We start from the raw sequence: 27,425 nt of genomic DNA, 5'->3' as shown, positions 1-27,425 counted from the left end.
GTGAATCATCTGGAGGTGCAGAGGAGCTGGACACTGAGGTGACGCAGGAGCTCTGACACAGAACTCTCTGTTTGCTCTGGTGATAAAGTGTAAAACCCTTATTTACTATCAAAAGACATGCATTCTTGTGCTTGTTTTCCTTCTGACACGGCATATTTCATGCCACCCGCAGAGATTGGTTTCTGCCAACACAACAGCTGCAATATTTTACTGTTTACTGTTTTACTGTAATATCCAGTAATTACACACTCCCCATCTGTGAAGCAACACAGCCCAAGTGTAGAAAGTATTTTGAGAGACTCACAACAGTGTCGTGTAAATCCTAGTTGTGTATTTTTCAGTGTTCATGTACTCATGTTTATCACATTTTAAGATGCTATTTTATCGTGAGTTCATCTGGCCGTGGCCTGCATGACTAACTGGTTATATTACAATAACTTGGTTGCCTCAACAGCTACAAATGGACAAAAAAACTTCAAGAGAACTGAATTACTGGGAGTCGCCTTATTTACTTACATGAGGTCATGAGTCATTTAACAAGTGTGTTTCATCATGAAGAATTATAATACATATTAATTCTTGGCTGTGTGACTATAAACACGATAATTCTCTCCCACTACTGCCGCACCGGTTTACTGGTCCGGCTGCTGGGAGTGACTGTGATTTATTTGTGTAGGTCAGGCATGCAATTGTCATCTTTGTTCTGCAGAGACATTATGGAGGACATTGAATGGCCGTCCTGTCACTCACCCCGTTGCCGCAGCGGGCAGATTTATTAGTGTTTATGGGAGACCATAATAAAAGAGGATTTGAGTCACCATCTATCACACATCAGTCTGAGGTCTGAGGCAGTTGCTCATAGCTCTCATCCTCCGCTCCAGTCTAATATGATTTAGCAGAAAACCTTTTAATATCCGGAGATTATGTCTCTTTAAAATTAAAGTCTCTTTAAAAATATCACAGATTATTGGAGTTATATACACAACAGATGGGCAGAAACAGACACATACTCGGGGATTAACTTTTGATTCTATTTTGGAATCTAAATTTGGAAGTTTTGACAACAAAATCATTTTTTTTATTGGTTCATATGCGCAGCAGTGACTCCCAATTTGAGCCTCCCTTCATAAAACACAAATCCCAGTCCATCTGTTATTCATGAATACCTTATCTGATAGGTGGAAGGGCTGACATTTTTGAATGTATTGTGAAGGACAAGAAACATTTAAGAAAGGTCAGATGCTGGGAAAAGCACCAAAGTTAACTGAACAATCCAGTGCAGCTGTTAATAGATGCAGGGCAAGAAAACCAGACACACAAATATACTAAGAATCAGATACTACTTTATAAACAGTATGGCCATTTAGAGATTATATAATATTCGTCATTATATTTTTTCATAGTCTGTTCAATAGATTCATACTGTCCTCATGGGGGCAGATTCATAAAGGCAAATGGATTCATGTGACCCTAGGGCCACACTTTGCGCAGGTCAGGACATTGAGAGAAGTCCAATAGCCAGGCTAGTTATCAAAGTCCTTTACCTTTGAGTCTCATGATACGTTTATTTTAGAGTTCAGCTTCGGTGCATTCAGTTGTGTCATTCCTGGAGCTGATTCTGAGGCATTTTTGTAGATGCAACCTTCAATGTTGTGGGAAAAAGGAATATGATACCCATCAACATTTAGTGGTGAGGACACTCTGGACAGGTCAGCTGGTTCATTGGCAGAGAATATTGTGACAGACAACCACACATATGGACAATATTGGTGCCATCCATTCACTCTCCGTGTACTGTACATTATGTTTCTGGTCAGTGGAAGGAAAGTGTACCCAAGGACAGAACCCCACACTCAGACTTTGTGAAACCTTCTGAAAACATATTTTCCAAGTTAAGACTGCAGAGACAAAGGGAAGCCTCGAGTCAGCGCAATTGTTGTAGTCTGAACTCAGGAACGAAGCAGGCCACCATAAAGAAGGTACGCCCACCCACCACACCGGCCCTGCTTGTCTTGCTTGACCTTTCTCTTCGCTGGCCCTGTCTGAACAGATTAGCTCTCTTGGGCGGCAGATTCACAGCAGCTCACCACCCATGTCCCAACCCAGTCACATCACAAGTTGACATTGCTGCCAGGGCTATTTACTGAGCCTTCAGCTCTTTCATGGCAGGTTAGCAGTCTGGTAGTTTTACTATATTGAGGGGCTGCTGGTCCACCAGACTCAAGCCTGAGGGAGTCACATCTGAGCTGACCTTCATCAGATGAACAGTAGCACCATTAAGGTTCACCGCTTCAGAAATTCCCAGGAGGCGTTCATGTGGTTCATAGTTTTATTTCAACATATATTAACATTTCCCTTTCAGTTTCTCTTCATTTATTAAAGACACAATACGTACATTATTTACATCATAAATACATAAAGAAATGCCAGTCCGGCGATGATGGAGGTTGAGAAAAACTCTGAGAACAGGTGTTCACAGGGGTGACGAGAACTATGATTGATTGATGATTCAGCTAATATTTTGGAACCCTCAAAATGCAGCGAGAGGAAGAGATGTAGGAGGACAGACTGTCGGAGGTGAGGGTTTGGAATACGCGCTTAGATGGAGGGATGAATCCTCAGCACGATCAGGCATGTCAGGTTTGACAGTGTGATCTGGGCATTGACATGAATGCATGCGCTCAAATGTACCTTTGTCTTCAAAGAATATAAGAATTTGAAACAATGCATTCATTTGTATTGAACTTGACTAACTCCTTTCCCTATTGCAGCCATATTATAAATCTCTTGAAACCTGGCTGGTGGTCAGTAAAAATTCTGGATCAACACAATTTAAAACATTACCTTAGATTACTAACTTTATAATTTAAGATTCATTATTTCCACTTTCGAGTGAGTTTTGCCAAATATTACTCTTCCTCGCCTAGTCTTAAATCTTAAGAATTAAAAGAATGAAAATATCTCCTTCCCTTCAACGGTCATTTTTTGGTCTCCATACATGTTTTTTTTTTCCAGACTAGATCTCATTTAAGATAACTAACTAAACTAAGTAAAATAATTTGAATGATCTAACACTGACTGTGTTATGCAAGTGCTGAAACCTTACATTTTTGCAGCAGGTTTACTTACTAAAGTGCTCACTAAACCTCCAGGCTTTTTGTGATGTGGACTGACTCTCCGCCACGCCATCATGAGCCAGGCATGATGGTACAACAATGTGCTTCAGTGTGCAATTTGTGGATGCCAAACCAATGAGCCAGCTCTTTGGTGAAGGGATTTTTTCTCAACATCCAGTTCAGATCATGAATCTCTCCTCTTAAATGAACTATTATATGAGATGGTCAAAGGCTGAGGTGTCGGATGGATGTATGGGAGACGTGGAACATGATGTATATGATGATGCATTGGCGCTGTAGTGAGGTCGATTCTTAACCAAAGAAGTGAGTGCAGATTATACAATACATTTTCTGGTTCGACAGACAAACAGTTCAATCAAGCCAGGACCATTTCAGCCTTCGACAAACATGGTCAATCAGGAGTTCAGTCTCTGAAACGTCTCATTCTCAATCACTCTCCTTTTACCAGAATGAGGACTGACAAGTGAAATGATTACAGCCAGGAGCATGCTGATTTTGTAACATGGGACTCGGAGAACACAGGCGAAAATATTTTATATTTAGGACGGTGGCTGTCAAGAGAGGTTGGGGCGAGGGGGCGCTGGTGACCGGCTGCAGCTTAGGTTCAATTAGACTGGATCTTAAGGAGGAGAACAGGAGGGAAACCAGTGGAGCACTGACAGCGTCGCCATGGCGACAGAATTGGGAGGGCAGTCTGGAGGAAGCGCTTGGAAATAGGGAATGGAAGCTTGCAGTCTCACACACACACCCAGCCAACATAAAAGGAGCACCACTGAAGTAGGGAAAATAATGCTGAAGATGGAGCAGGTCAGAATCAAAAACCATAAATGCTGACACAGCGCTCCATCTCTTGCTCAAGTTATTTGCAAGTGCCCAGAGAGGCTTGGGAGGGTTTCAATTAAAGGAAAGTGGAAGCAGCGTGATAATCTTCATGTCGTTTGTTATCAAATTTGAAACCATGTCAGAAGTGCCATGTGAAAGATGATCCATCAGAGTCAGGACAAGGAAGCACATATCACTATGTGGTGCCATGAGTTGCCCTCCTCATTTCCAATATAACTCAGACAGCAGCTCTGTTAAAAAATAACTACATCTATATCATAAAACTGCGGTATACTCTACACTCTTCGCTCTTGTATAGTTGCTACATACAGTGCGATACTGAGACGGGACCTGCCAAACCTCTATCCTCTCGTAGAAAATTAGTACAGCTACATCACTGAACTACCTGATAGCAACTGGAAATATACAATAAATAACCTTATTTACAACGCGGACATGTGATCGCCATTCTTTTACAAAACCCTTGTGCTTTAGTGGTTTTACACACACGCACGCACAAGCGGACCCACATACAGCACAGGCACACGCACAGCAGGTAGAAAAAACGGAATACAAAGACTTGTCTTTGTTCGCCACTTTTTCAACAATCCCTGTAGTCTATTGTGTTACAATGGAGGAAAATGTCATAGGGCATGTTAGGAAATTCGCTTCCAACAAGACATTCTGTCTTTCACCAAAAAGGGAAGTTAGAGACTGCCGAGTCCTGAGGTGATGCCTCACCCAAATCAGTCTCTTGGGCACGAGGCATGAAACACGTTAAACGCTACTTGCTACATTTTTTTTACATACAGCGAATCTGTATAAATGTAAAAGACACTGTAGTCCATCTGAAGTTCGACAAATATGCTTGAACAACTGCCCGTGCATGGTAAGCATTTAAGTCAGCGGCATCCCCGTCCTGTAAGAGTTTGCCCTGAATATGGACCTCCTTCCTTATGCTTCTTCTGAGCACCCAAAAGGCTTGGTGCTCACAACACCACCAACTCATTTAGAATGATGCTGCTGCATGTTGCAACCCTTGAAACAAAAATTTGTAAAGGTTTTGGGTAGATTTTCTTTGTTGGTTTTGCTACTAGTGGAGCGGAAAAATGTTACGTTACATCACATTATACATCGGTTTACTGCATGACCGCCACACTCTGCCCATATTTTGAAAGTTTGGAAGCAGGCAGATATTAATCATTAACTACGCCGAAAGCACCAATTCAAAACCTGCAAACAATTCACACAATGCTTATCAGACACTGACTCTGGAGAGGTGCTCGCTGTTTAAGATAAATATACCTTTTGTCTGCCAAGAAGAAGATCTACAGTTTTGTCGTGTGGTTCTGCTGCAGATAAGAAGATACAGTAAAGGATGTGGAGGTTCATACTGATTAATAAATCAATAGCACCAAGTGTCTATAGGCAACGTATTTCTGATTTGCAGGACGGTGGCTAGACTCCTCACCCCGCGGGACCCCAAGTCTTTGGTCACGAATGACAGTCCTGCCCAGGTCGTGCCTGATTCACTCACTTCTACCCGTCACTGTGGCATACAGTAAGGCTTCATAAGCCCTGCTCAAATGGTCAGACACAGATTTCTATGGCAGTCGCCATCACCATCTGACTCTTGTTCTTGTCTCGTCCCGGCGACTGGTGGGGGCCAGATTCTTCTCTGGGCGACAATGGGTCAGAGAGGACACTTCGTTTGAGCGGCGCTGGTCGAAGACAGGCAGTTCCAGGAGGCGTGGAGGGCTCAGGGTGTCTCTGAGATGAGCGTGATGAAGAGGATGAGGAAGTGCAATTGCCAGTGCACACTCCAGAGCTGGAGCGCTCACTTCGCTTGGATCTGCAAGACGCTCGGCGCCTCAGCTCACTGACCAGCTCGTACTTCACGAAGCAGAAGACATCCTTGACCCCGCAGCGTTTTTTCGGGTCGGCGGCTAACAGCCTCTGAAACATGCGCAAGGCGTCATCTGTGAAGCGGCGCCACTGTGACGGATAAGTTCCCGCAGGACAGCCCGCTTTCTGCCAGCGACGAAACTCTTCATAGAAGGCATCCGCCGCCAATGCTGCCTCCCAGGGGAAGTTTCCGGTCAGCATACAGAATATCAGCACGCCAAACGCCCACACATCCAGGCTTGTTGTGACCAGGAATCCCTCCGATCTGCTTGCCCGGCACACCTCTGGTGCCGTGTAAGGAATGGTACCGCTGACTCTTTTGACGCGACAGCCCACCCGTCGGGTCATACCGAAGTCAGCCAGTTTAATGCGGCGACACTCGCGATCAAAAAGGAGCACGTTCTCAGGTTTGACATCCCTGTGGACCAAACTTTTGCCGTGCATGAAGTCCAAGGCCAGGCCGAGCTGCTGCATGCAGCGTTTGACCATTTCCTCTGGAAGACCCACCTGCAGGCAGAGCGGGGGAAGAAAACAAGATGAAATATCAGGAAACACTGAACAAAAAAGCAAGTTAAGAGGACAAGCTTAGACACAGGCAAAAGACACACAGTAAAGAGCCCAGGGTTGTGAGAGTTTTCAAACATATCAATGATTGTGCGGTGAGTGACTGGGTGGCATTTCCTTTACCTGCGGGGGGATGATGTCAAAGAGGTCTCCGGCGGGGGCATACTCTTGTCCGAATACGTAGCAATCCTCGGTCTCAAAGAGCACGTCCAGGACTTTGATGATGAAAGGGCTGCAGCTGAGCGAGCCGGTGAGGCTGAACTCTCGCAGGAAACTCTTCAGCTTCGTCTTATTCTTGGTCACAAACTTCAGGGCCAATTTGGTACCTAAAGAAATGAATCAAAGAAACGTCCCAATGCAAAACATGAAAATACTTTTTGGTTTCAACGAAGACAATGATTCAAAGACTTTATATTTCCTGCATTTATATTCCAACATACATTTGTAACAGCATGCTGTTTGTTAAAACACAGAAGCAGAGAAGGATCCGAGACTTGACCCGCTCACCTTGCGTCCTGTGCGCCACCAGATCCACCTTGCCATAAGTGCCCTTCCCCAGCTCACGGATGTGCTCGTATTGTTTGGCTACGTCTGCCGCTGACAGTGAGGTGATGGCCAGGGCCTGCATGTCCTCCACTGGTACCCCTCCACAGCCACCACCGCTGCCAACTCGACCCGCCCCGGTTGGAGAAAGTGACAGGCTCGCCTTGACACCGTGGGGCAGACTGAAGGGGAAGAAATAATAGAGTTTGTGTGAGAGTGTATTGGCATCTTGTCCTGTTTGTTGAGTGTCTCCCGCGGGAAAACAATATCAGGAAAGCTTTCACACACTCATTTCCATACAGTCAATTTCAGGGAAAACATCTGGAGTGAGGGAAGTGATCTCAGCATATGTATTGGGCTCTCTGCCGTCACACCAGATCACTCTGTCCAGTGCTCAGCGGCTCGGATGTCTGGTATCAGACAGCACTTACTGGCAGACGGTGATGGAGAAATCAATATGGCCAGGTAGTAGAGTCAACAAATGGAAAAAGATGACAGCTTTTAGCTCTGCGTATGCTGTTAGGCAGGTCTACAGATCATCTCCTTTTGCTGGCGTTGTGATGTTCAGGCGCTATTCAGAAAGCATACAGCACTCAGGGATGAACAATGATCTGTGGAGCAATTACATAGGATGCTTGTATGGTTTTCATTTTTAAGTTTTTAATTTATTTTTTGCATCATGGATCATTTGAACTGCACTTGATCATGACATTTAGCTTTTCTTATTTCATTATCATGTTCCGATGGCTATTTAGAAAACTGTCTATGATGCTACCTGACATAGAAACCATGTAATTTTGATACTTAGACTGATATATAACAGATTATGTTGCGTTTTATATGCTGATATGAAATCCATTAATTCGTTTTAACAAATTTATTTGTTCCAAATACAAGTTCTTACCATTTTTTTGTCAAATTTGTGATCATTTCTGTTTTATTCGTCTAATTTCTTTATGACTCCTGCCAATGTTAGAGCTCAGAAACTAGTGTGGTCCTTTTCCAAATTCCATTGTTTTAGAGGGAACACATCTGCTAAATAAGCTTTGCTGAGAAGAATGGATTTGAGAAAAGTTTAGCATGATAACGCAGAAATATTATTCTTACACGAGAAATACCGGATGATTCAACGTCTTACTTCTCTAATTTAACCTTCATTAAAAAGTTCATCATTGATAAAAGTATTTAAAAAAAACACTTCAATATATTAGTAGGTTTGACAGTTGTGATTCTGATCTGCAGACAGAAAAACGATTGGCGGTTGAGAATGTGCCAGCAGAAACTGAATTACAGTTAATAAAACAATTGACTAAATGGGCCTCATGATGAAAAGTAGATGATCTCACTAATGATCTCACCCATTTACAGTGTCTGTGTTCCGCCTCCGCTCCTCCTCTCATCACAGGATGCGCACACAGACGCGCACAAAAAAAAAAATAATAATGCTTACGGCCCTCATTCATTCACCATTCACATCTTTGATCCGTGCTCTTCTCTCGCCCGGGGGAAAGACACTTAGTTTTAGACCTGAACAACAACTTTGTGGCTTAAATGGAAACCAGAGCACCAGGAGACGTTCTTTTTCTCCGTCGCTATTCTCAGGGTGTTTTTGGGGCATCCTGTCTTGTGGGAAGAGCTTGATAAATATAGCCATTAGACAGCAGAAACTAAAATAAGATGTGACCATTTGCAACCTTTTTCTTGACTCACCATCTTCGTGAGGAAATAAATAACTGCAAAGACGCGGTGTGAGTGTACAGAGTGTACATCACACTTCAGCTTCTTATCATGGAGATGATTATATAAGACAGCGAGTCTGTGCCCACTGTACACAGCCTCCAGCGTGACAAACAGCGAGCTGATCCCGCTCTAGACCCATCCATAGTCCTGATCAAACATTCAAGCACGACAGACTGAAGTACTCACGGGGAGCCACACATGGGCCCGGAACCTCTATAAGTCAAGAGTGGGCCACGCAAAGGGAGCTCTTGTTTACGGGCATTCTTTCCAGCCAGCTCCATGAGCTGAATGTGAGGCACTCCAGCACGAATCTTAATCACATTACTCAGCTCCCACAAAGACAAAAGCTCCCCCACTAAACCGAACAGGATGCTGTGCACTCATTTCCTGCTGCTGAAGTGGATTAAGAGCCCTGAAATGTGATGAGTGCTGGGGAGATGCTGCATCCAGCTGCAGTGAAGTTGGAAATATGAACCCAAATTGCAGCGTTACGCCTCAGAGGTGCAGAGAGTGGCAGATTCTAACTTGCAGGTGTGGCGGAGCTGTTTTACTCCTCCGAGACGGTGCTGTGAACTTTGGTGTTTTAATTACTGTCACATTACATTTTGAAAAATAAATAACACGAATGCTTGAGGTCGTTTCTCCAGCAATGCACAGTATTCTCACTGGTAGTTGTCGTACTACAATGATCTCCACGGCGGAACCTCTGACCAACTCGGAACACCACATAAACTCAGGATGTGGGGAGACGAAAACTTTTGCTAAAATGGTAGTTGTGCAGCCAGGCCAGCAAACAAGTGGAGATGCCACGCTTTTGTCCAATCTCCATAACTGTTATCAGCAGTGGGGCTGTGTTTCACTTGATCGTAAAAATGTCGTGGTTGGGAATGGCAGTTTTAAACTGTTTAAACTTTTCTCTTCAAGTTAGAATAACACTCACGGCTTCCACTCTGGTCCAATTTCTCGCTTTTTTTAGCAGCGACCATTCTGTTATCACTCATCAACGTCTTGGTAGGCAAAGTAGTGTTTTACACAAACAATGTCTACAGGAGACGCTGGTGCTTTTGTCAATTGAACCCCTGCAAAACTCACTTGTGGTACTGTCACACTTTCACTTTCACAGCGGGACATTTCTTGTCCCGTGCAAAATCAACATCGGAAGCATGCACTCTCAGCAGTGCCTTTCTAGTTTAACAGAGTTTCATTGACCACATTCTGATTTAAGTCTGAACTACGGAGGAACCACCAATGACCCATGATAGATCTCAGACTGTGAGCACATTACAGTCATGTTGCCTTAAAAGTCAGGTTGTAAAAGTCATTTAAAACCGCTTGTGTTTGTCACAGTGACTTAAGTACCTGAAGCCGTATCGAAGGCAGCAACAACTGCGCCGGCATCACGTCACCTAGTGCTGCCCGAGTGTACGCTGGGAAAGTTTTCTCGCCTCTGGCTGATCACTTGCTGTTGGGGCAGGCTCAGAGGATCTTTGTCTATCACCACAAAAGACCTTTTGTTTGTTTGTGAGCATTTGTTCCAAGGGCCTCCAGCCATGAAGTCACGATTGCCTCATGCGCTCGTGATCTCCCATGATGCCTCCTTGTCTCACAGGTGACACAAGCATGAGCGCACACAGGACAGCATTTGTGACTATACACTAGCTTCATACTAAAAATAATGTAGTAGTGTGCAATAGTGTCTTCATTAAAGTAGCAAGACTACATCAAATCAGATACCCAGCAGAAAGACTCTCTTCTTTCTTTTCCCTCTTTTCCTGCATGGGTTGCCACAGCAATTGTGCCTCTTCCATGGTCCCTTATCTTGAGCCTCCGCCCTGGTCACACGGTGCTCTTCTTCTTTCAGCTGGTATCTCCATTTCTAATTTTCTTCATCCAAATGTGTACAAACCAGAGAGTCTCCCTATCATTTCCAAGCCTATACACATGAGCAGTGCTGCTGATACATTGGTTTCTGATCTTGGCCTTCCAATGAAAATCTGAACATGGTCATACCACTTCCACTACTCTGCTTCCTGTCTTCCAGAGGTTTCAGACATATTCGCCATATATCATGGTAGAACTGTCCTGTGGGGCTTCCCCTACACTCTCAATTGTATTCAAGAAAACATCTTTTATACAACCAAAACTGGAAAGAGTTTAGACCTAAAGGAAGAGTGACGCTTAATCCAGACGTACCCCAAGCAAAGAACGGTAACACACATCTTCCAGGCATTTACCTCAACAGGGTTGGGGTTAGCAGTGTAGAGATTCCAGAGTGTGTCAACAAACTGTTTGCTGTGCCTCTGGGCAACATTCTGAGTTCTACATCACGAAAATGATCTGCTGAAAATCATATTATATCAAATAATCTCTCTTGCTACATTGGGGAAGATGGGAAATCAGGAAGGTGAGAAACCAACAAACCAAAGTGAACAGAAATTTAGCGTTTGCTTTTTAATGGTTTATCATTCATCTAACTTGAGCAGTTTGCAAACGCCTCCCCTATGTTACAATAATAATCTCCGTGTCATAATGACCACAGACAGGCTTTAATGAGCCCTATCTTAATGATTCTATGCTGTAAAAGACGCATGCCTCCTACTCCTGAGAGGACGTACCACATAGAATCTAGCCTTCATTATCCGGCTCTTTGTGTCCCTTTCGACTGTCCCTGAAGATGTAAACAGGCTCCTAAAGAAGAAAAACACGCGGCTCCTTGGGACGGTCCCTGCCTCGCTCTCATAGACTACTCTCGCTGTCAGCCTCCAGTCAATATTAGTGGAGACTGATGTTACTGAGAGCATGCCGCTGCTAAATTTTGCTTCGTCCTCTGTTCCAAAGAAGGGAAGTGCCACCGAGAAAGAACATGACTGATGGCTGCCATCTCACTGTCTGCCTCAAAATAAAGATAATCCCGTATTCATTTCTTTGTGGGCCAGGGGTTACAATGAACATAGATCTGTTGGAAATGTTCTATTAATTCTTTATAAAAGCGAGTGGGTTTTTCTTGTGAGAGAATTCAGGACACTCTGTTCCCGACTTAGACAGAATGAGTCAGCTTAGCGCAGTTTTCAGTGACAGTGGGTAGTGGTGTGTTTAGTGCCTCTATTATTTTGGTATTAAGACTAAAAGTCTTCCCACTTGTGTGCACGATGGCCCAACTGCCCATTCTGTAGACACTCACTTTGAGTCAGTCTGTCTCAGATCTGCCTGACGGACCATATGTAGAAGACCCGCTGCCTCTGAGTGCTGTGTATTCATCCATGGCGTGTGTCCCTTTCATTTCGCATCACACCCTGCATATCCTTTATTCCATGTGGAGGCACCACCTGCTGAAACGTCTTCAGTACAGATCCTGGCAGCGACCGCCCCCCTGCCGTCATGACCAAAGTCACAGAAATGGATGAAGCAAGGTTAAAGGGATCCAAGGGAACCAAAGATGGAAAGAGCTGGTGGTCACATGGTGAGTTGTTCTTTGTCATCTCGCAAGTGTCTCATCCATGAATCTGAAGCGTTTTGTTTTTGACTCCAGCCAAACTCCTACCCACTCCTTCGAACCAATGATGACAAACTAGTCACACTGGAGCCAAAATGAAAAACACAATCTAGGCCACCAGTTTAAAAGGATTCGTATATAGTGAATGTTTAATAAGCAATATAGACATGATTTTTAAGTGTGGCTACTGTGCTATAAAGTGCAACACGAACATTAACTGTTGCAGAGCATTATGGGACTTAGGTAGTGCAGTAGGAGTGTTTTTTATTGAATTATGTTAGATCGCAGATTTTGTGTTGATGTACGACATAATATGTGACATAGAGAATAATTTTTTCAGGTGGTGAGCATGATTATATATATGTGGATATCCCGATACTGATACTTGCATTGGTACGCAGACTGATTGTGGCCTATTTTGCTGTACACATATTTGTCAACCACCAACCACCACAGTGTTCCCTTGATATATTCCACAGATTGAGTGCATCGCAGTCTTGTACAGGGCTGTCAACTCTCATGCAAATGATGGGGGTCCCGGGTGTATTCAGTAGGCAGGTAGGTAGGTTATTTGCACTTTACTGTAAAAGAGAAAAAGGAAACTTAACTGCGTGGACAGCAGCTCAGCTCTGCGTGAAACTCAACACCAAAGCCGAGCATGCTTCAACTATCAGGTGTGGTCCCGGAACCAGCAATAAACTAGGGAACACTGCAAATGTAAACTAGTAGGCAGTACCAGGATCTTGTGTATTTTCTATATCAGCACATGCATAGATTGCCCAGGCTAAACTTTAAATGTTCAATGAGCAATCTGTCATGGAACCTGAGCTGAATTTAAAAAAAGATACAAGCTTATTTATTTTATATTTTAGGGGTCTGTTCATTTGGAAACACTTGAAACAGATGACAGAGAGAAGAGTGTGGGGGGCAAAAATGAGTGCCTTTCTAGTAACTTATTGTAAAGATCCCTAACCTTTGGATGGAAGATTGTGTTTGCGTGCTACTCTAGCAGCATAATATAGTGTAAGCCTCTGTGTGATGTTAGTTTCCACATTCTCTGTTCTTAAGCTGTGAAAAGATATTGACTCTCTCCCAGACAAACTGGATCCTTATTTCAATGCTCAGTCATGGACTTGGATCACCTTGCTTAAGTCCACAAACAGGAGTAAACAATCAGGAGAAAACTTTCTCTCAAAATAGGACTAGAGTGTAATCTGTGTTTACTTAGGATAATGTCAGACGCACCTGACTTTGAAAAAAGGTGGAAAGTGGAAGATCCTTTTACCCACATACACAATGCTACAGTCCGGCAGACTCCAATATGAAGGTTGGTGTGTGTGTGTGTGTGTGTGTGTGTGTGTGTGTGTGTGTGTGTGTGTGTGTGTGTGTGTGTCAGGGAGAATGGGGGGTGCAAGGAGGGATTAGTGAAATCCAATGAGACCGAGCTGAAGCACCACATGCTATCATCTCTGTCCCTTTGAAGTCAAATTCATGAGGAAATGTGATTCTTATATCAGCACAAGAAATTGGCCCAAATGGGGGCAGGACTTAATCAAGTAGCCACACCGCTAAGAAGGACACTGCAGGGTTTTCTCCCCTCTCCATTTCACTCTCGCCACTTACACGACTCATAACTCTCCGTGGTGAATTGTGAATGACCTCTAACCTCAATCCACCCGATGAGTGTGAGGGCTGAACACCCCAGCCACTGCGACTCAGACGGTTCGATTTCAACTCTGCTCTAAAGTCTTGATGCATGAGCATCCGCTGGACACATGGGAAGCAAACCGCTAACACTCATAAGCCCTTTCAATTATATGCTTTTCCCTGTGGAGTATTGGTTTAGAATATGACTTCGACTCAATCATATCTCTATTGCTAAGCAAATATTAACATAAAAGATTAGTACAAGAGTGTTAATTAATTCATATTTTTGCCATCAATGCATGAAAATTGTTGGCATCATTCAAATATGAGTTTGAAAATTTCTGTCAGAATTGTACTGTAACTCCCCAGTAGCCCTTTACAGTAAGTCTACTTAGGTATATTTTAGATAAACATTTGAGTATTGAATATTAATCAGAAATACTCTCCTGCTGCCTCTGGTCACCACACTGGTCTGACTGGCTTCTACAGCTCATTTCGCTTCAGTTCTCCTGACACATTCAAGATTTTCATTAAAAAAAAAAAATAAAATAAATCAGACTTTGTATGAAATTTGTCGTCACCACTGCTTTGGATCTATTTGAAACTTTATATTTTTGCCATACTGAGTACTGTACATGATCTACGATTTATTGACTGTAGAAGCAGCATAGTTCAGTATTAGACATGGTAACTATACAACACAACGCTCTTTGTGTTGGCTTGTTCGACTTGTTTACGTTTACCAGTTGAAGGTCACGGTCCGGTTGCCACACATCACTGAAAGCAGTTGAACTTGTTTAGATGTGTCATGTCGTTGACTGTGGAGCTGACTTACATCTATTTTTGCTTGTTACTTTGAATCCATTATCAACACAATACATCACAGAAGAAAGTTACATTGTTCCATACTGTAAAATGTCCTGGATCGAGGCTTAACTTTGTCCATGGCCCACACAGGATACACCCCACTCCTACATTAGTGCTTGATGCCTTTCTTTCACCTGAGGATGAAGATGCGTGGAAGGATGCAGATGAGCTGACAGCTTGATCACATGGAGTGAAGGAAATCTACCGAAACCTCCTACAAGTGAAGTCCGCTAACTTGGCTGGAGTGGCTTTTTAAAGGATGTCACTCTCCTCAAGCTCCACCTGAGGTGCAATACTCAAAACACCAGACCATTTTTGAGCCTTCAGAAGCCCTTCATCTCACACTCTCAGCTATATTTTCAGACCTCTCTGGGTTGTTTTGACCAGCGGGTGATATGAAAGTGTTGTGTCCAACAAGCCACAGGCTCAAGGACGGTCAGATGTGAGACCACGGCTCTCTCACCAGTTCTGGAATGAATTTCTGCCCCATGTGGAGGAGCTGAAGCATCTCGGAGTCTTGCTCTCAAGGAATAGTTGCAGATTCATCTGTGCATTAGCATCAGTCTGTCCTCTGGTTGTCAGCCACGTTGACACTCGTTGACACTCATACTCTAAAGCAAAGCCTGCTCCCACTTATCACGCAGAGTAAGACAATCTTCAGGAAGAGGTGAGCTTGATCTTGAACTAATTCAAACAGTTGTGATGTTGAACAATATATGAATGTGTGACCTCTTCTTACAGGTTAGCTCAGTAAAATGGCTGGTACTCAGTCAGACACTGCTTTAACACCAAAGGGTTAAGTGGACAAAAGTGTCAATCAAACAGCACAGAGCAAATATGAAACTCTGTACCTCGCCATGTTGGCACCCACTCATAGCTTTGATTGACAGCACTATGATTAGACAGCTGTTTTCATGCTGATAATGGAAGGTTCAATGAGAAAAGGCAGTTTCTCCGGCTTTCACTCAGCTCAGCAGTAGTAATTCAGAGTTTTACTTGGGGAGATTCTGAAAACGCACTTTAGCTACAGACCCATTTTCACTGCCCTACCTGAAAGATCTGCAGGTTTGAAATGGGATTTTGTTCTTTAGAATGTAGGTCAAAGTATTTTGACACGGATCGTGTCCATGATGTGTGTCTATAAGGTTCTGAGTGTGGCAGCTGTTTTAAAACAGACGCTGTGATCTCTCCCTGCTGTCTATCTTTAATATTCTGAAGGCGTGTGGCACATTTCTGTTTGACTCACGAGATTTGTACTGAGCACAAAGTGAATCAGTGATGATGCATTTATGAATTTCTGAAGAGGAACCCACTCCAAACATATCACAGGAATAATGAGTGAATTACAGTGTATGTCTACACTCTTGAGTCATCTCTGACACTGATAATAAAGGAATGACATTTTCTTCCTCTTTCCTTTATAAGAACAGTTTTGCAGTGTAAAGTTCGGGGGTAAATTTATCAACTTGTGATCGCACTGGTCTCAATCGGAGCTACTCAACATTTGTTTGTTTTTTTCAAAGATCTGGTCGAGGATGTTCATATATATCAGTAGCAAATGCCACCAGACAAGAAGACGTGAGCCATATGGCAGAACTAAACATTCAAACTCAGCATAGTCACTGGTGTTGTTGTAGCATCCCTGTATATCACAACTAATAACACAGAGGTAATATCAGGAGGTAGCCGTGAAACTCAACAGTTTGGTTGGAGGAGACAACACTAAACATCCCGGGACAGAAGAGGGGGCTCCTGGGTATCACCCTCACCTGCTGGCGACCTGTCTCTCCGCTCCATGGTCCTGCATCCGCTCAGCGCTGGACAGACCCAGGAGGGGTCCGCGAGAATCTGGAGCAAGTTGTCAGTGAACAACCGAATGAAGGAGAAATCCTCCAGTTTACGCAGTTTTACGGGGGGGGTCTGTCTTCTTCCTGCCTCTTTCTCCTTCCAGTGATGTTGCGGGATCCTCCACGGAGAGCACCTCAACCTGCCGAGCAGCGAGGGGGGAGCGTCTGTTTATCTCCTCGGTTGGTCCGCATGACCCAGATCAGAGACGCAAACAGGACTCGGATCACTCATGGACACCTGCTGTTGTGCTGCTGGCCTTCAGAGTCCAGAGCGCGCTGGGATCCGGGATGGATGTGGGAGCTGCTGGTCTGGATACTGGTCTCACCAGTCTCCCTCATTGTTCGCCGTCTCCACCCTCCGGCTAACTTCGCGCTCACGTGTCACGGGTCCTAGTGCCCGCCACTTCTTCTTCTTCATCATCCGTGAAGGTTTGATTCATGAATCTGCCCCTCCCTCCCTCCTCCATAATTCAGCAGTTTGTGACCTCGCGCACCAAAACGGTGACTTTGCCAGGCGTCCTTATGCGATAATAAGGAGTGCTGTGTTGGCCATTTCCCGCCATGGATTTCTCATAGTTCATTCTGAGAGAACGGAGGAGGAGTGAGGGTGGAAGTGGGTTGTGTGAGTTGCTATGATTTCGAGATGTTTGGAAGGTGTGCCTTCTTATTAAATGGTTCTTCTTTATTTTCATGATTTCATGTCCCTTACATTTTACATCAAAGCCATGAATGAACACCTGGGAATTGTGTCGGAAACAGAAAATGTAATTTATTGAAACAGCCACGATTTGCTTTGATGAATGCTTTGCTCACTCTTGACATTCTGGCGATGAGATCCATGACCTTGTCATCTGAAGTGGTTTTCCTGCTGGCCACAGCTTCATGAAGCTCATTCAGAAGGTTTTGCAGCGCTGTCCACAAAACAAAAGGTGGCAGTCATTTAACATATATATATGTGTATAATCTTTCTTCACTACATGATCCCATATATCCTGCTTCATGTAAGTGATGTCTTCAGTATGTATCTAAACTGTGGTAAGTCCTAAAAAAAAATACAGCAATGATAATAATAATAATAATAAACACTGAATGAGAAGGTGCGTCCAAATCATTGACCGCTTGCGCGCCTGTTTTAAATATAAAAATTTAACTTGTGTAGAATGTCTTTGCTTGACCAACTCGATCAATTATGAATTTCAACCTAAACCTGATGTCAATTCAAATCTGCTCTCAGGTTTCTGTCCCCGATTTGTAACTGGGTTAGGACAGGACTGAGGCACAATGTTAGACCTTCCTTTCCAGTTTTGTGCTGTTAACCTTTCAGCAATACATTCTAAATACTAATGGAAATATTGTTATCAATTGTTTGACCATTTCTTAGGTCCCTTACAAAAATATATATGCATGATATAATACATGATAAGTTCCTGCAGGGCATTTAAAATCAAAATCATGGCTTTTTGCCCTTGACCTGCGCTCGGCACATAGTCTCTACAGGATCCATATGGATATTAACCTGAGAATTTCATTGAAATCTCTCTATATTTTTTATTTTGCTAACAGATTAACACCAGCAGAAAGACTTGGTTGAGGCAATAAAAGATTTAGAAGGAGAATAGAGATCATGGTCATAAAAATAGAGTAAGAGCTTCACAAAAATAATCTCTTTCTTGCCCTGAGTGTCTTCTGCATGATTTGGAAGATGGGTGGATATGAATAAACACATCTTTATCCTCTTACAGTGGCGTCTCTCGTAACACATTTGGGCCAGCACCCACTGATGGCCAGACTCTCCATGGGGTTTTGGTGGGAACAGAGCAGCCATAAATCACAACGAAGGTCAGGCACCCTCGGCTGACAGCTGGGAGCAGTCAGGGTCAGAAGCAGCGAGGGGATCCACGCTGGTGAGCGGTGAACACGTCCAGCAGGGTTGATCATCTGCTCCCTGCAGCCCCCCCTCCTCATTTTCCAGACGCCACACTCTTGTCCCAGTTTTTACTTGTTCAACTTTCTTGCAAGCAGGTGGCCTTGTTATTTCCCGCTGTCCTCAAAAGTAGCAGAAATCGATCAATGTGTCCTTCCCATACTAAAAACTCCATGCATATATATATATATATATATATATATATATATATATATATATATATATACATACACACACACACACACACACACACACACACCCTCAGTCTTTGTCCTAAAGTGTATATATCTTACTGCAGTACGTGCTAAAAAGTTTGGAAAACATATTTGGCTTATGCATGGCGTGTAAGCGTCATATTTGAAATTGCACATGAACCGAGCCTTAATTCGAGAACAGACTACATTTCCCACAATGCCATTGAATCGCACCTGTGAGCTGATTGGTCAGATTTCCCCGGTGACACTGAACACATGCGCCACTAACCTTGTGTTTTGCGTGTTGTACAGAAAGCTGTCAGCGAAAGCATAAAGCTTTTTAATGTAACACATCTTGACTATTATTTGGGGAAATGAGCAGATACATATTACCTGCTTCTATTGTTGGATCAGTAGTTGGTGGCGCCGTGCTTCTCAAGTAAGTGAAGGTTCATTCAGAGTTATTCTAGTGAGTTATTCTAGTAATAGGAAAATAAGCCATTTAGTTTGTAGTTCTTGGTGTCATAATGTTGTATTTTGTATTTGCGTAAGAGGTTCCGGATGGATAAGAAACGTTTGGCTGTCACCCCTTGTTAACTATAGACTTGCTTGTCACTGTATAAGGACGGAAGGGAGGTTGTTACTTTCATGTGAGAGCGTCTGTGCCTCAGATGTCCTTCAGTGATGAGTGAGGTGGTTTCTGTTGTTTGCTTCTAAAACAAAGAATTTTAGGAACTGTTACTCTAGCTATGATGGAAAATGTCATAAGGGTTTCCAATTTTTGGCTCAAATTGTGAATTTAAAAAAATTCAGTGTATTTCTGTTTAATTACATTTAAACACACAGCGCCTTTTCATCTCATACGGTAAGCTACATTATTTAGTATTTAGTGAGTTCAATGAAAATGTGCCACATTAAAGTGCTGCAAAACCATTACCTGCAGATTTGGAAACTAGAGGAATAACTGTTGTAGAAGCACATCACATGTTGTCATCCTTTCTCCCATAGATTCTGCATTCTCAAACAGCTGTGTTTTTTAGAAACCATGTGACTGGAGGCAGGTGTCCCAGTAAGGCCACTATCAAAGGCAAAACCGTGGTGGTGACGGGGGCAAACACCGGCATCGGCAAAGAGACAGCCAGAGAACTGGCCAAGAGAGGTGAGCATGCGGCTTTGTTACAGTATTTTGGGCTGAGGGATGATGCAATGGCTTTTCTCTCCTCATCTTTTAATGCCACCAGGGGGTCGCATCATAATGGGATGTCGGGATATGGAGAAATGCGAAGCCGCTGCCAAGGAAATTCGTGGGAGCACCCTGAATCCACATGTTTATGCCTGTCGCCTCGACCTGGCCTCGATGAAGTCTATCCGAGAGTTCGCCGACAGAATCAATGAGAGTGAGTATTCAGAACTGATCGTTCGGTGAAATGGTTAAAAAAGAAACGTGTTATCAATCTAATTTTAGAGGAGAAGAGAGTGGATGTTTTGATAAACAACGCGGGGATCATGAGATGTCCAGCGTGGAAGACAGAGGACGGCTTCGACATGCAGTTTGGAGTGAATCACTTAGGTATTTTGGAGAGATTCAGGGATATTTTTATAATCGTTGCCAAAGATAACTCATCTAAATGAGGTTCTCTCACCACTCACATAATCTGTTTTCCTCAAGGCCACTTCTTGCTGACAAATCTCCTGCTGGATAAGTTGAAAGAGTCCGCCCCCAGCAGAGTGATCAACTTATCTTCGCTCGCCCACATTGTTGGAAAGTTGGACTTTGACGACCTGAACTGGGAGAAGAAGAAGTTTGATACCAAGCAAGCATACTGTCAGAGCAAGCTGGCCAATGTTCTGTTTACCAGAGAGCTGGCCAGGCGGTTAGAAGGCAAGTCCAGTGGCTGCTGCATGTGTGGGAGGACGCTCAGACTGTGCTCCAGAGTAGTTTTTATTCAAACAATTCTGTTTCTAATTGACAGGTTCTGGGGTCTCTGTCAATGCCCTGCATCCGGGTATCGTTGCCACAGAGCTGGGGAGACACACTGGCCTACACCAATCTCAGTTCTCCAGTTCAGTGCTCAGTGAGTATGAGCTTGTTTTAGCGAGTGTTGCAACCTTCATGTCTCCTGAATATTTTTAGGTGTTTAGTGAGTTGCTTTAGATCCTGAGCAAGTTTTAGGGGCCAGCTATGCTTCGGTTAATTCAGTCTTCATCACTTCAAGAGGCTTCAAATGAGGACCGATCTACAAGTATCTGTGAATGCGACACCATAACTGTTAACCTTCGTTGTGGGTCCCAGGCGGCCAAAATCATTGTGTTTATTTTGGTCTGTTACTTCACCACTACACCTTAATGATTCACGTCATTTGATCTACATTTATGGTCTCTTGTTGGGAAACGTTCTCTTTGTCACTCAAGCGGAAACAGTGCATCCATGTGGCAGGAGGCTGTCACTTGTGAAATGATGTTTTCTACATTTTCCAGAAACCACTAGACTGTATCTAATTTAAAGGGATCTGAATGTTTTGCAAAAAGCTGTATTTATATTTGCCACGTGTTTTAAAGTTTTAAAGGTTTCATCCTGCATTGAATATCAAATCTTCATGGAGCAAAGCCATCTTCAGAGATGAGATGAAATTCTGATACCGTCCTGACACAAGGATTAATGTGTTTTCTAAATGTATTGCTCATAGCTCCAAATTTACATTATTATTGACTGTGTCTTTTCTCACAAGGCCCCTTCTTCACCATGTTGGTGAAGAGTCCGGAGATGGGAGCTCAGCCCAGCGTCTACTTGGCAGTAGCCGAGGAGATGGAAGGTGTGACGGGAAGATACTACGATGTGATGGTGGAAAAAGAACCAGCGCCACAGGCTCTTGACCAGGAGGTTGCCCACAGATTGTGGGAGGTCAGCAGCAGACTGGTGGGTCTGGAAAGCCAGGGCAGCCAGTCAAAGCCTTCAGGACAGACCCCACACAAAGTAGAGCAGATAGAGGGACACAAAACCGCTGTGGACATTCATGGTGGAAAGTGAACGACTTTTCAACAACAAAACTGAAAATGTGTGGAAGCCAGGCAGCGGCTTGTTTGAGAGACACTTTGACGATGGCAGCCACAGGAGCTTGAAACGTGGGAATGCAATTGTTCATCATGATCTCTTAATGTTTCGGTATGGATATGGATGTTTCATGTGTGACATCTAGTGGGCTCCCTTAAAAATGCAATCACTCAGCTTTGTGTCCTCAACAGCCTCCAAGTCACTTTCTTTGTAAAATTCATGAAGTTGAAACCACGTCAACACGGCTGTCATGTCAAATCTATAGGTATTGTGGGTTGGCTCACGTCTGGGTGACAGCGGGTTGATAAAGTTCAGGATGCTGCTCAGGTAACCATCAATGATCTCCTCTGACAAAGAATAAAAAGTGATGTCAAGATACAAGATGCGGGTAGAAATGTAAATAGCGAATTACCAACAAATGTACACTTCAATGGCATTATTTTATTCTCCAAGGGACGTTCACCATTGCAGATTTTCTTCCCCCTCAGCCGGGAGCTAGTAACCTGCGAAAGGGACACACATGGCGCCATCTGGCGGTGCAAACAGTACAGAGGAACCAGAGTTCATTGCATCGATTCGAGTCACCAGATTTCATTTTTCTTAAATCTTAGTAGCCTTAAATGGCTGTTTATTGGTCACTGCCATGACAGAAAAAACTAATTTAGTCCATGACTTAGTACAGCCTCGTTTTGCAGAGGGCCATAGAGTCACTTATTGGCAGGTTCTCATTTGTCATGACCTCACATTCAAGGTCATCTGGTTAGAATACAGCTCATCACAAGTACAATAACAATTGACCAACTCTGTTACTCTGCTCCAGACAGCAAGTCTGGAAGACAATCCCTCCCAAAAGAACCACGGTATCTGTTGCATTGGGCTCGCTACAATGGAAATCCCCAAACAGGCACAAATGCACTTGGGCGAGTGAAAGAAAACACCCCGAGATCAATGAGGCAATCCATTGTGAACAGAAGGCCAGTGTGTGACTCATTTAACGGAGTTGTGCAGTGAACTACTTGAGTGACTGCGTAAGACGATCATGGAACGTTACAGTACAATCTGTCATAAACCAACTTAGGCACATGCAGGAATGAAAACTCGAGAAAAAAATGGCTAGACAATCGTAGGGTTAAAACATACTAATGAAACATTTTATTGTAAGACAATAAAGATAAAAGAACAGTAAAACAAGGATTTAAAAACAAACGGAAATAATTAACGGAAACGGTTTGAAAAATTGGGCGACTTCGGAATAGTGAGGGGAGCCTCGCTCTTCTTCACCTCCACAGCTTTATAGTGTCGTACAGGACAGGCCTTGTGAACCTGAGTCAAAAACACAAATCAGCAACCCATATTAAGGTGCGTCACAGTTGCAAGCAAGATATTCGCCACATTCATGACCCCTTGAGAGCATCATCGTGTAATAAGCTGTACAATACTGGCGCGGCAAAATCAGTAGGTTATCAGCATATGCCTAAACACATTGCAACATTTTTGGGTTAATGATCAGTGTTTTGCTTGTTAAATTTGATGGGTGCTGCAGTCAAACAACTCGAACCCTTTTTGAGGGGAAAAAACAAAAAAAAGGAACATTGCTGTCACCTGTTCTTGGCGCAGTCGTGCAATTTCTTCCTTTTCCTCTTCCTCCCTCCTCCTCCTCTGCTCCTCCTCCATCTGTGCCCTGAGCGATTCCTTCTGTGAAGCAATTTCCTCAAACTGCTGGCGCTCCCGGGCCCGTCGCTCAGTTGCCAGCTCAAAAACATCTGTGGCTACAGAAGAACCAATGTCTTTTAAGATTGCTGTCAGTGCAGGCAGTGAGAGAGTTACTGACTTCATGTTCAAAACATACGTTGTGCTGAAGTACTGCGTTAGACTCAATATAGCAAATGCAAATATGCCAGTCTGCTTACCAACTGGGGCCCGGTTCTCCTTCTTGGGCTGGAAGGGTTCTTTGTGGGAGACATTTGGTTTGGCTTTAAATGAGGTGGCATCCTTCATCTTTTTCAGCTCCTCCTTCACCTAAAAGAAAATGAGGTGAAATTATTTGAACTGGAGCTAGTTTTGATGACGCCGCTCCTACCATCACTTCCAAGTGACGGCTTTTCACTGCCCCTCGCTCATCCACCAGCAATTTAAAGGGCTCTGGTTTTGTTGGCTCAAGTTTCTTCTTCTCAGGCAGGACAATGGTGTCGAAGTCCGGAAGTGGCTGGGCTTTAAACTTTGGTACCTGAAATTTAGTCAAAATTTTCCATTTAGAGAAAAACAAAAATCAGACAAAGACTAATATGAAGCCAGTGAATTCAACATGTTGAACCGATATCACACAGAAGCTGATGTTCACTTCACACTGCTCACCTCAATGAGCTTCTCTGCCTTCTCCTTCAGCTTCTTCTTCTCCAGCTCCCTTTGTTCAAAGGAGAAGGGGCAGACCTCGATATTGTGGGCATCTGGCAGCACCGGAAGGAAGGGAGTCCCAAAGTGAGGAACTGGTGGTGCCTTGAATGGTGAGGGAGGCTTCACCTAATGAAATAAATATTGCTTTTAACCGTTACTTGACAGTAGTTTTCTTTAGATACACTTTATAGTTAAAAAACTTTTGCGGCTTACGGGCAGCCAAGACCCTCCAATATGGTTGAGGTACGTCCCAAAAAAAAAAAAAAAAAAAAAAACACCTTGTGCAGCTAAACATTAAACAGCAGATGAGCAAGACTGGATAAAAGTACAGCTGCATACTCACTTCTTTGACTTTGGGCTCCACACGCACTCTCTTGCTGAGAATGAAAGCTGGCGACTCTGGAACCGTCAACTCCACTGCCTTTTTATCAGGAACCCCCTATCATCAAAACACTTGTCAGTTGAATACATCTGGAAAAAGGCCAAGGATTTTTTTTTTTTTTTTTAAACTGACCACAACACCAGTAAGTATCTTCTTGGGCAGTTCGTGGGCTTTAAACTGATGCCTGTGAATGAAATGAAATTATTGAAAAAGCATTTATGCAAGTCTGGCTCGGAAGATTCGATTACCATACCAATGGACCAATTGATGAAAAATGACTCACTTTTGCAGTTCCTCCATCTGTTCGGCCTCTAGCTCTGCTGAGCTCTTTGTTGTGGTTGGTCGGCTCCTCTTGCTGGTTTTCAGATTTGGAGAATGAGGATGGGTGAGCTTGAGGTTGCTACCCTTTGGCTGGCCTGGCACTGCACAAAAAAGTGACTTAATATTTAGAAGGATGTTCAGAACACAGGTGAGAAGTTTGTAAGCGTACGAACCTCCAGAACCGTTCTGTCGGCCGCGCAATCTGAAACGCTCAGGGGTTCGTGTCTGGAACTGCAGTATTCGCTGAGCCATGGGCACATAGGCCTCCTTCTGCAAAGGTTTCTTACTGGGAACTGTCACAGAGAAGACAAGGGAAAAACAAATGAGTTTAGGAGCAGACTACTTTTCTATACCAAGAGGATGAAATTGTTTCACCAGTAGGGGCTGTACTTTTTCCACGATTCATCGCCGCATCCCTCTGCCGTCTCTGAGCGCGCTCCAGACCAGACCTAAGATAAGAGTGATATGTACCAACTACTGATTGACAAAAGCATGTTTTTACAGAAATAATACTGCTTAAGTCTCTGAAGCCTTTTGTTTGAGTATGAATGGGGTGACTGTGGCTCAGTTGGTTCCAATAATGGGGACAGTTGGCGGCGTGAAAACCACTTGATCTGCACATTTTCGCTGCCATACTTGCGTCAATCTGCCCAATGGCAGTTGAATAGATTCGTTGGGTGCATAGAAAATAACTGTTATGAAGGGATTCCATTCGCTACTTCCCAATTTGGAGCACAAAAAGAATGATTTCCACACACGCCAAGTCAAGACAACTAAAATGGTGACATCAGATTTTTTCAAACTCTGGCAGAGCCCCTCTGTTACACCCATGACACATTTTTAAACAGGGTAAACAAAATTACAGGGTGAAATAATGGGATGGAACGCCAACTATCGTTCGTGTTTGCACTTGGGACTTAATGAGTGACATTCACCAGTGATCATAGCAAATTTTCTTACTTTGATGCTGAACTGTCTGTCTCAGTCTTGACCTTTTGCCTGACACTTCGTCGAAGCTCAGTCGTTGGTTTTCTTTCTGGCAGGGGAACAGGAGTCCTGCAACAAAATATTCAGTAAATAACTAGCAATTTGGGAACTGAAATGAACATGCAGGAAAACAGACATCTTTGTGGCTTACTTCTTGTGTCTTTTCACAGGAGACCGTTGAGGACTTTCCGGTGCCTTACGCTTTGATACCCTGTGAGAGAATAAGGGAATGATTTTTTTTTTTTTTCATGATTCTTCAGACATGTTCCACTTTTTAAAATGGAGATGCAACTACAACCTCACATTTTGAGTGGAATCTTCGGAACCCTCAGTCTTGTATTTTCACAAGTCTTATTAACAACTATGTGGCAAGTAAATTGCTATAAAATGGCAAATAGTGATGTGGTGATGAAAAGGTAGTTAAAATAAATGTTAATTTAAAAAATAAAATGTCAATTTAAACCAAATGGCCGTGTTGAGGTTTGCCTGAAATACCTAAGTGATTGTGTCGGCGCCTTAGTCTTGGGTCTGACTTCAGCAGCTGTTTCGCTGGGAACTGAAACGGCAATGAAGACAACCAATTAGTGAAACACAGCAGGATAAACAAGACGATTAAATCATATTAACAGACCATCAATCCTTTTGTTTTGCAAAGGCGTTACAATGGCTCTGGGTTTGCTGCTTTCCTCTCCATGGTTAGGTGCTGAAGACATATTGTTGGCATGTCCACTGCTGAGCTTATCTGATGGGGGGTGAAAACAAAACAAAAATGGGCATTTTAAATAAAAACAGCCATAGATGTATTTCCACTTTGATTGGTAGACGAGACTTGCAAAAACTAACAGTCTGGAATAATACGGAGAAGCCTCCACCCCAACCGAAGGAAACCAAAACAACAAGCCTTCATTTTGCCACCGACTCATAGGACAACAAAGTGGACAGTCAGGAAATAGCGCAAAAATAGAGATCAACGGAAACACTTTCAGTTACTGAATAATGCGACTTACCGAACCAGGTGTCGTCATTTTCGTTAGTCTGCAACTCTTGGAAGTCGACTACGTGAGACGGTGCATCGAACTCGTAGCGCTCCGCCATGTCACCACACTCCGCCATGCTATCGCGCGAATAGTCTTTAAACCTTTCAATAGATAAATCAGTCAATAGTGAATAAGAGCTACATAAATTGTCGACACAAACAAAACATATACTGCATCAACAACTTCAAAACACAAAGCAGCGTTCCTCCATAGACAACCAAATGCTCAAATACAATAAACAACAGCCCAAATACTCAAAGGATAAAACGCATGGAGCAACATTTCCCAGAAGAACGACAGTTAAAACATACCTACGCAACGAACGGCATGAACACAAAGCAACGGTGACGGATAGTAATGGCTTCACTTACAGGCTCAGGGGCGGGAGACACCTCGGACGTTAAGCGTCTGCCGTTTGAATTCCCTCGCATTTTAAACGTTTCTTCTTCGACTACTTCCGCCGTTTGAACGGAGTTGTGTAAACGTTAGTGAGCACACTTGCGCCATCTGTTGTTCAAAAGTAGTACATAGAAAATAAATAATGCCATCTCATTTGGGTTGTATTATGT

General features: G+C 43.4%; 3 protein-coding genes across 5 annotated transcripts; 1 reads left to right on the top strand and 2 right to left on the bottom strand.

Annotated features, from left to right (window-relative positions):
- Positions 1 to 2,322: 2,322 nt before the first annotated feature.
- Positions 2,323 to 16,968, bottom strand: sbk1 (SH3 domain binding kinase 1). The gene is made up of 4 exons (XM_053866268.1): positions 16,488 to 16,968; positions 6,936 to 7,153; positions 6,552 to 6,754; positions 2,323 to 6,371 (listed from the first exon to the last, which is right to left on the bottom strand). Exons 1-4 carry the CDS (start codon positions 16,523 to 16,525, stop codon positions 5,550 to 5,552), a joined length of 1,281 nt encoding a protein of 426 aa, XP_053722243.1. The 5' UTR covers positions 16,526 to 16,968; the 3' UTR covers positions 2,323 to 5,549.
- A 2,005-nt stretch (positions 16,969 to 18,973) lies between these two features.
- On the top strand, positions 18,974 to 22,072 carry LOC128758730 (retinol dehydrogenase 13-like). Of its 3 annotated transcripts, none has more exons than XM_053865000.1 (7): positions 18,974 to 19,122; positions 19,724 to 19,842; positions 19,925 to 20,080; positions 20,149 to 20,253; positions 20,353 to 20,565; positions 20,657 to 20,758; positions 21,413 to 22,072. In XM_053865000.1, the coding sequence occupies exons 1-7, from the start codon at positions 19,058 to 19,060 to the stop codon at positions 21,709 to 21,711; spliced, it is 1,059 nt and encodes a 352-aa protein (XP_053720975.1). In that variant the 5' UTR covers positions 18,974 to 19,057; the 3' UTR covers positions 21,712 to 22,072. The 3 variants fall into 3 exon arrangements, with proteins under 3 accessions (XP_053720975.1, XP_053720976.1, XP_053720977.1); XM_053865001.1 differs by having other exon boundaries at positions 18,993 to 19,122; positions 19,692 to 19,842; XM_053865002.1 differs by lacking the exon at positions 18,974 to 19,122 and adding an exon at positions 19,417 to 19,548 and having other exon boundaries at positions 19,692 to 19,842.
- Positions 22,073 to 22,325: 253 nt separating this feature from the next.
- tpx2 (TPX2 microtubule nucleation factor) lies at positions 22,326 to 27,336 on the bottom strand. Its single transcript, XM_053865928.1, has 16 exons — positions 27,228 to 27,336; positions 26,827 to 26,957; positions 26,451 to 26,561; positions 26,315 to 26,375; positions 25,971 to 26,030; positions 25,793 to 25,888; positions 25,208 to 25,281; positions 25,006 to 25,125; positions 24,795 to 24,933; positions 24,644 to 24,695; positions 24,473 to 24,568; positions 24,091 to 24,255; positions 23,816 to 23,962; positions 23,646 to 23,754; positions 23,338 to 23,504; positions 22,326 to 23,058 (listed from the first exon to the last, which is right to left on the bottom strand). The coding sequence occupies exons 2-16, from the start codon at positions 26,930 to 26,932 to the stop codon at positions 22,951 to 22,953; spliced, it is 1,611 nt and encodes a 536-aa protein (XP_053721903.1). The 5' UTR covers positions 26,933 to 26,957; positions 27,228 to 27,336; the 3' UTR covers positions 22,326 to 22,950.
- Positions 27,337 to 27,425: the final 89 nt, after the last annotated feature.

This window comes from Synchiropus splendidus, chromosome 5 (assembly GCF_027744825.2).
Source record: "Synchiropus splendidus isolate RoL2022-P1 chromosome 5, RoL_Sspl_1.0, whole genome shotgun sequence".
Classification (NCBI taxonomy): domain Eukaryota; kingdom Metazoa; phylum Chordata; class Actinopteri; order Syngnathiformes; family Callionymidae; genus Synchiropus; species Synchiropus splendidus.
The sequence above is the reverse complement of the archived record's forward strand: the minus strand, read 5'-3'. Positions and strand labels throughout refer to the sequence as shown.

Excerpts from the sequence above, each read along its gene's own strand:
- sbk1 (XM_053866268.1), bottom strand. The coding sequence starts at position 16,525 with ATGCAGGACCATGGAGCGGAGAGACAGGTCGCCAGCAG. Across the intron at positions 7,154-16,487 it reads GAGAGACAGGTCGCCAGCAG|TCTGCCCCACGGTGTCAAGG; the intron begins GTGAGGGTGATA and ends CTTCCCCTTCAG. Across the intron at positions 6,755-6,935 it reads GGTGGCGCACAGGACGCAAG|GTACCAAATTGGCCCTGAAG; the intron begins GTGAGCGGGTCA and ends TCATTTCTTTAG.
- LOC128758730 (XM_053865000.1), top strand. The coding sequence starts at position 19,058 with ATGAGCAGATACATATTACCTGCTTCTATTGTTGGATCAGTAGTTGGT. Across the intron at positions 20,254-20,352 it reads GTTTGGAGTGAATCACTTAG|GCCACTTCTTGCTGACAAAT; the intron begins GTATTTTGGAGA and ends GTTTTCCTCAAG. Across the intron at positions 20,759-21,412 it reads GTTCTCCAGTTCAGTGCTCA|GCCCCTTCTTCACCATGTTG; the intron begins GTGAGTATGAGC and ends TTTTCTCACAAG.
- tpx2 (XM_053865928.1), bottom strand. The coding sequence starts at position 26,932 with ATGGCGGAGTGTGGTGACATGGCGGAGCGCTACGAGTTCGATGCACCG. Across the intron at positions 26,562-26,826 it reads AAATGACGACACCTGGTTCG|ATAAGCTCAGCAGTGGACAT; the intron begins GTAAGTCGCATT and ends ACCCCCCATCAG. Across the intron at positions 25,126-25,207 it reads AAAAAGTACAGCCCCTACTG|TTCCCAGTAAGAAACCTTTG; the intron begins GTGAAACAATTT and ends TCTCTGTGACAG.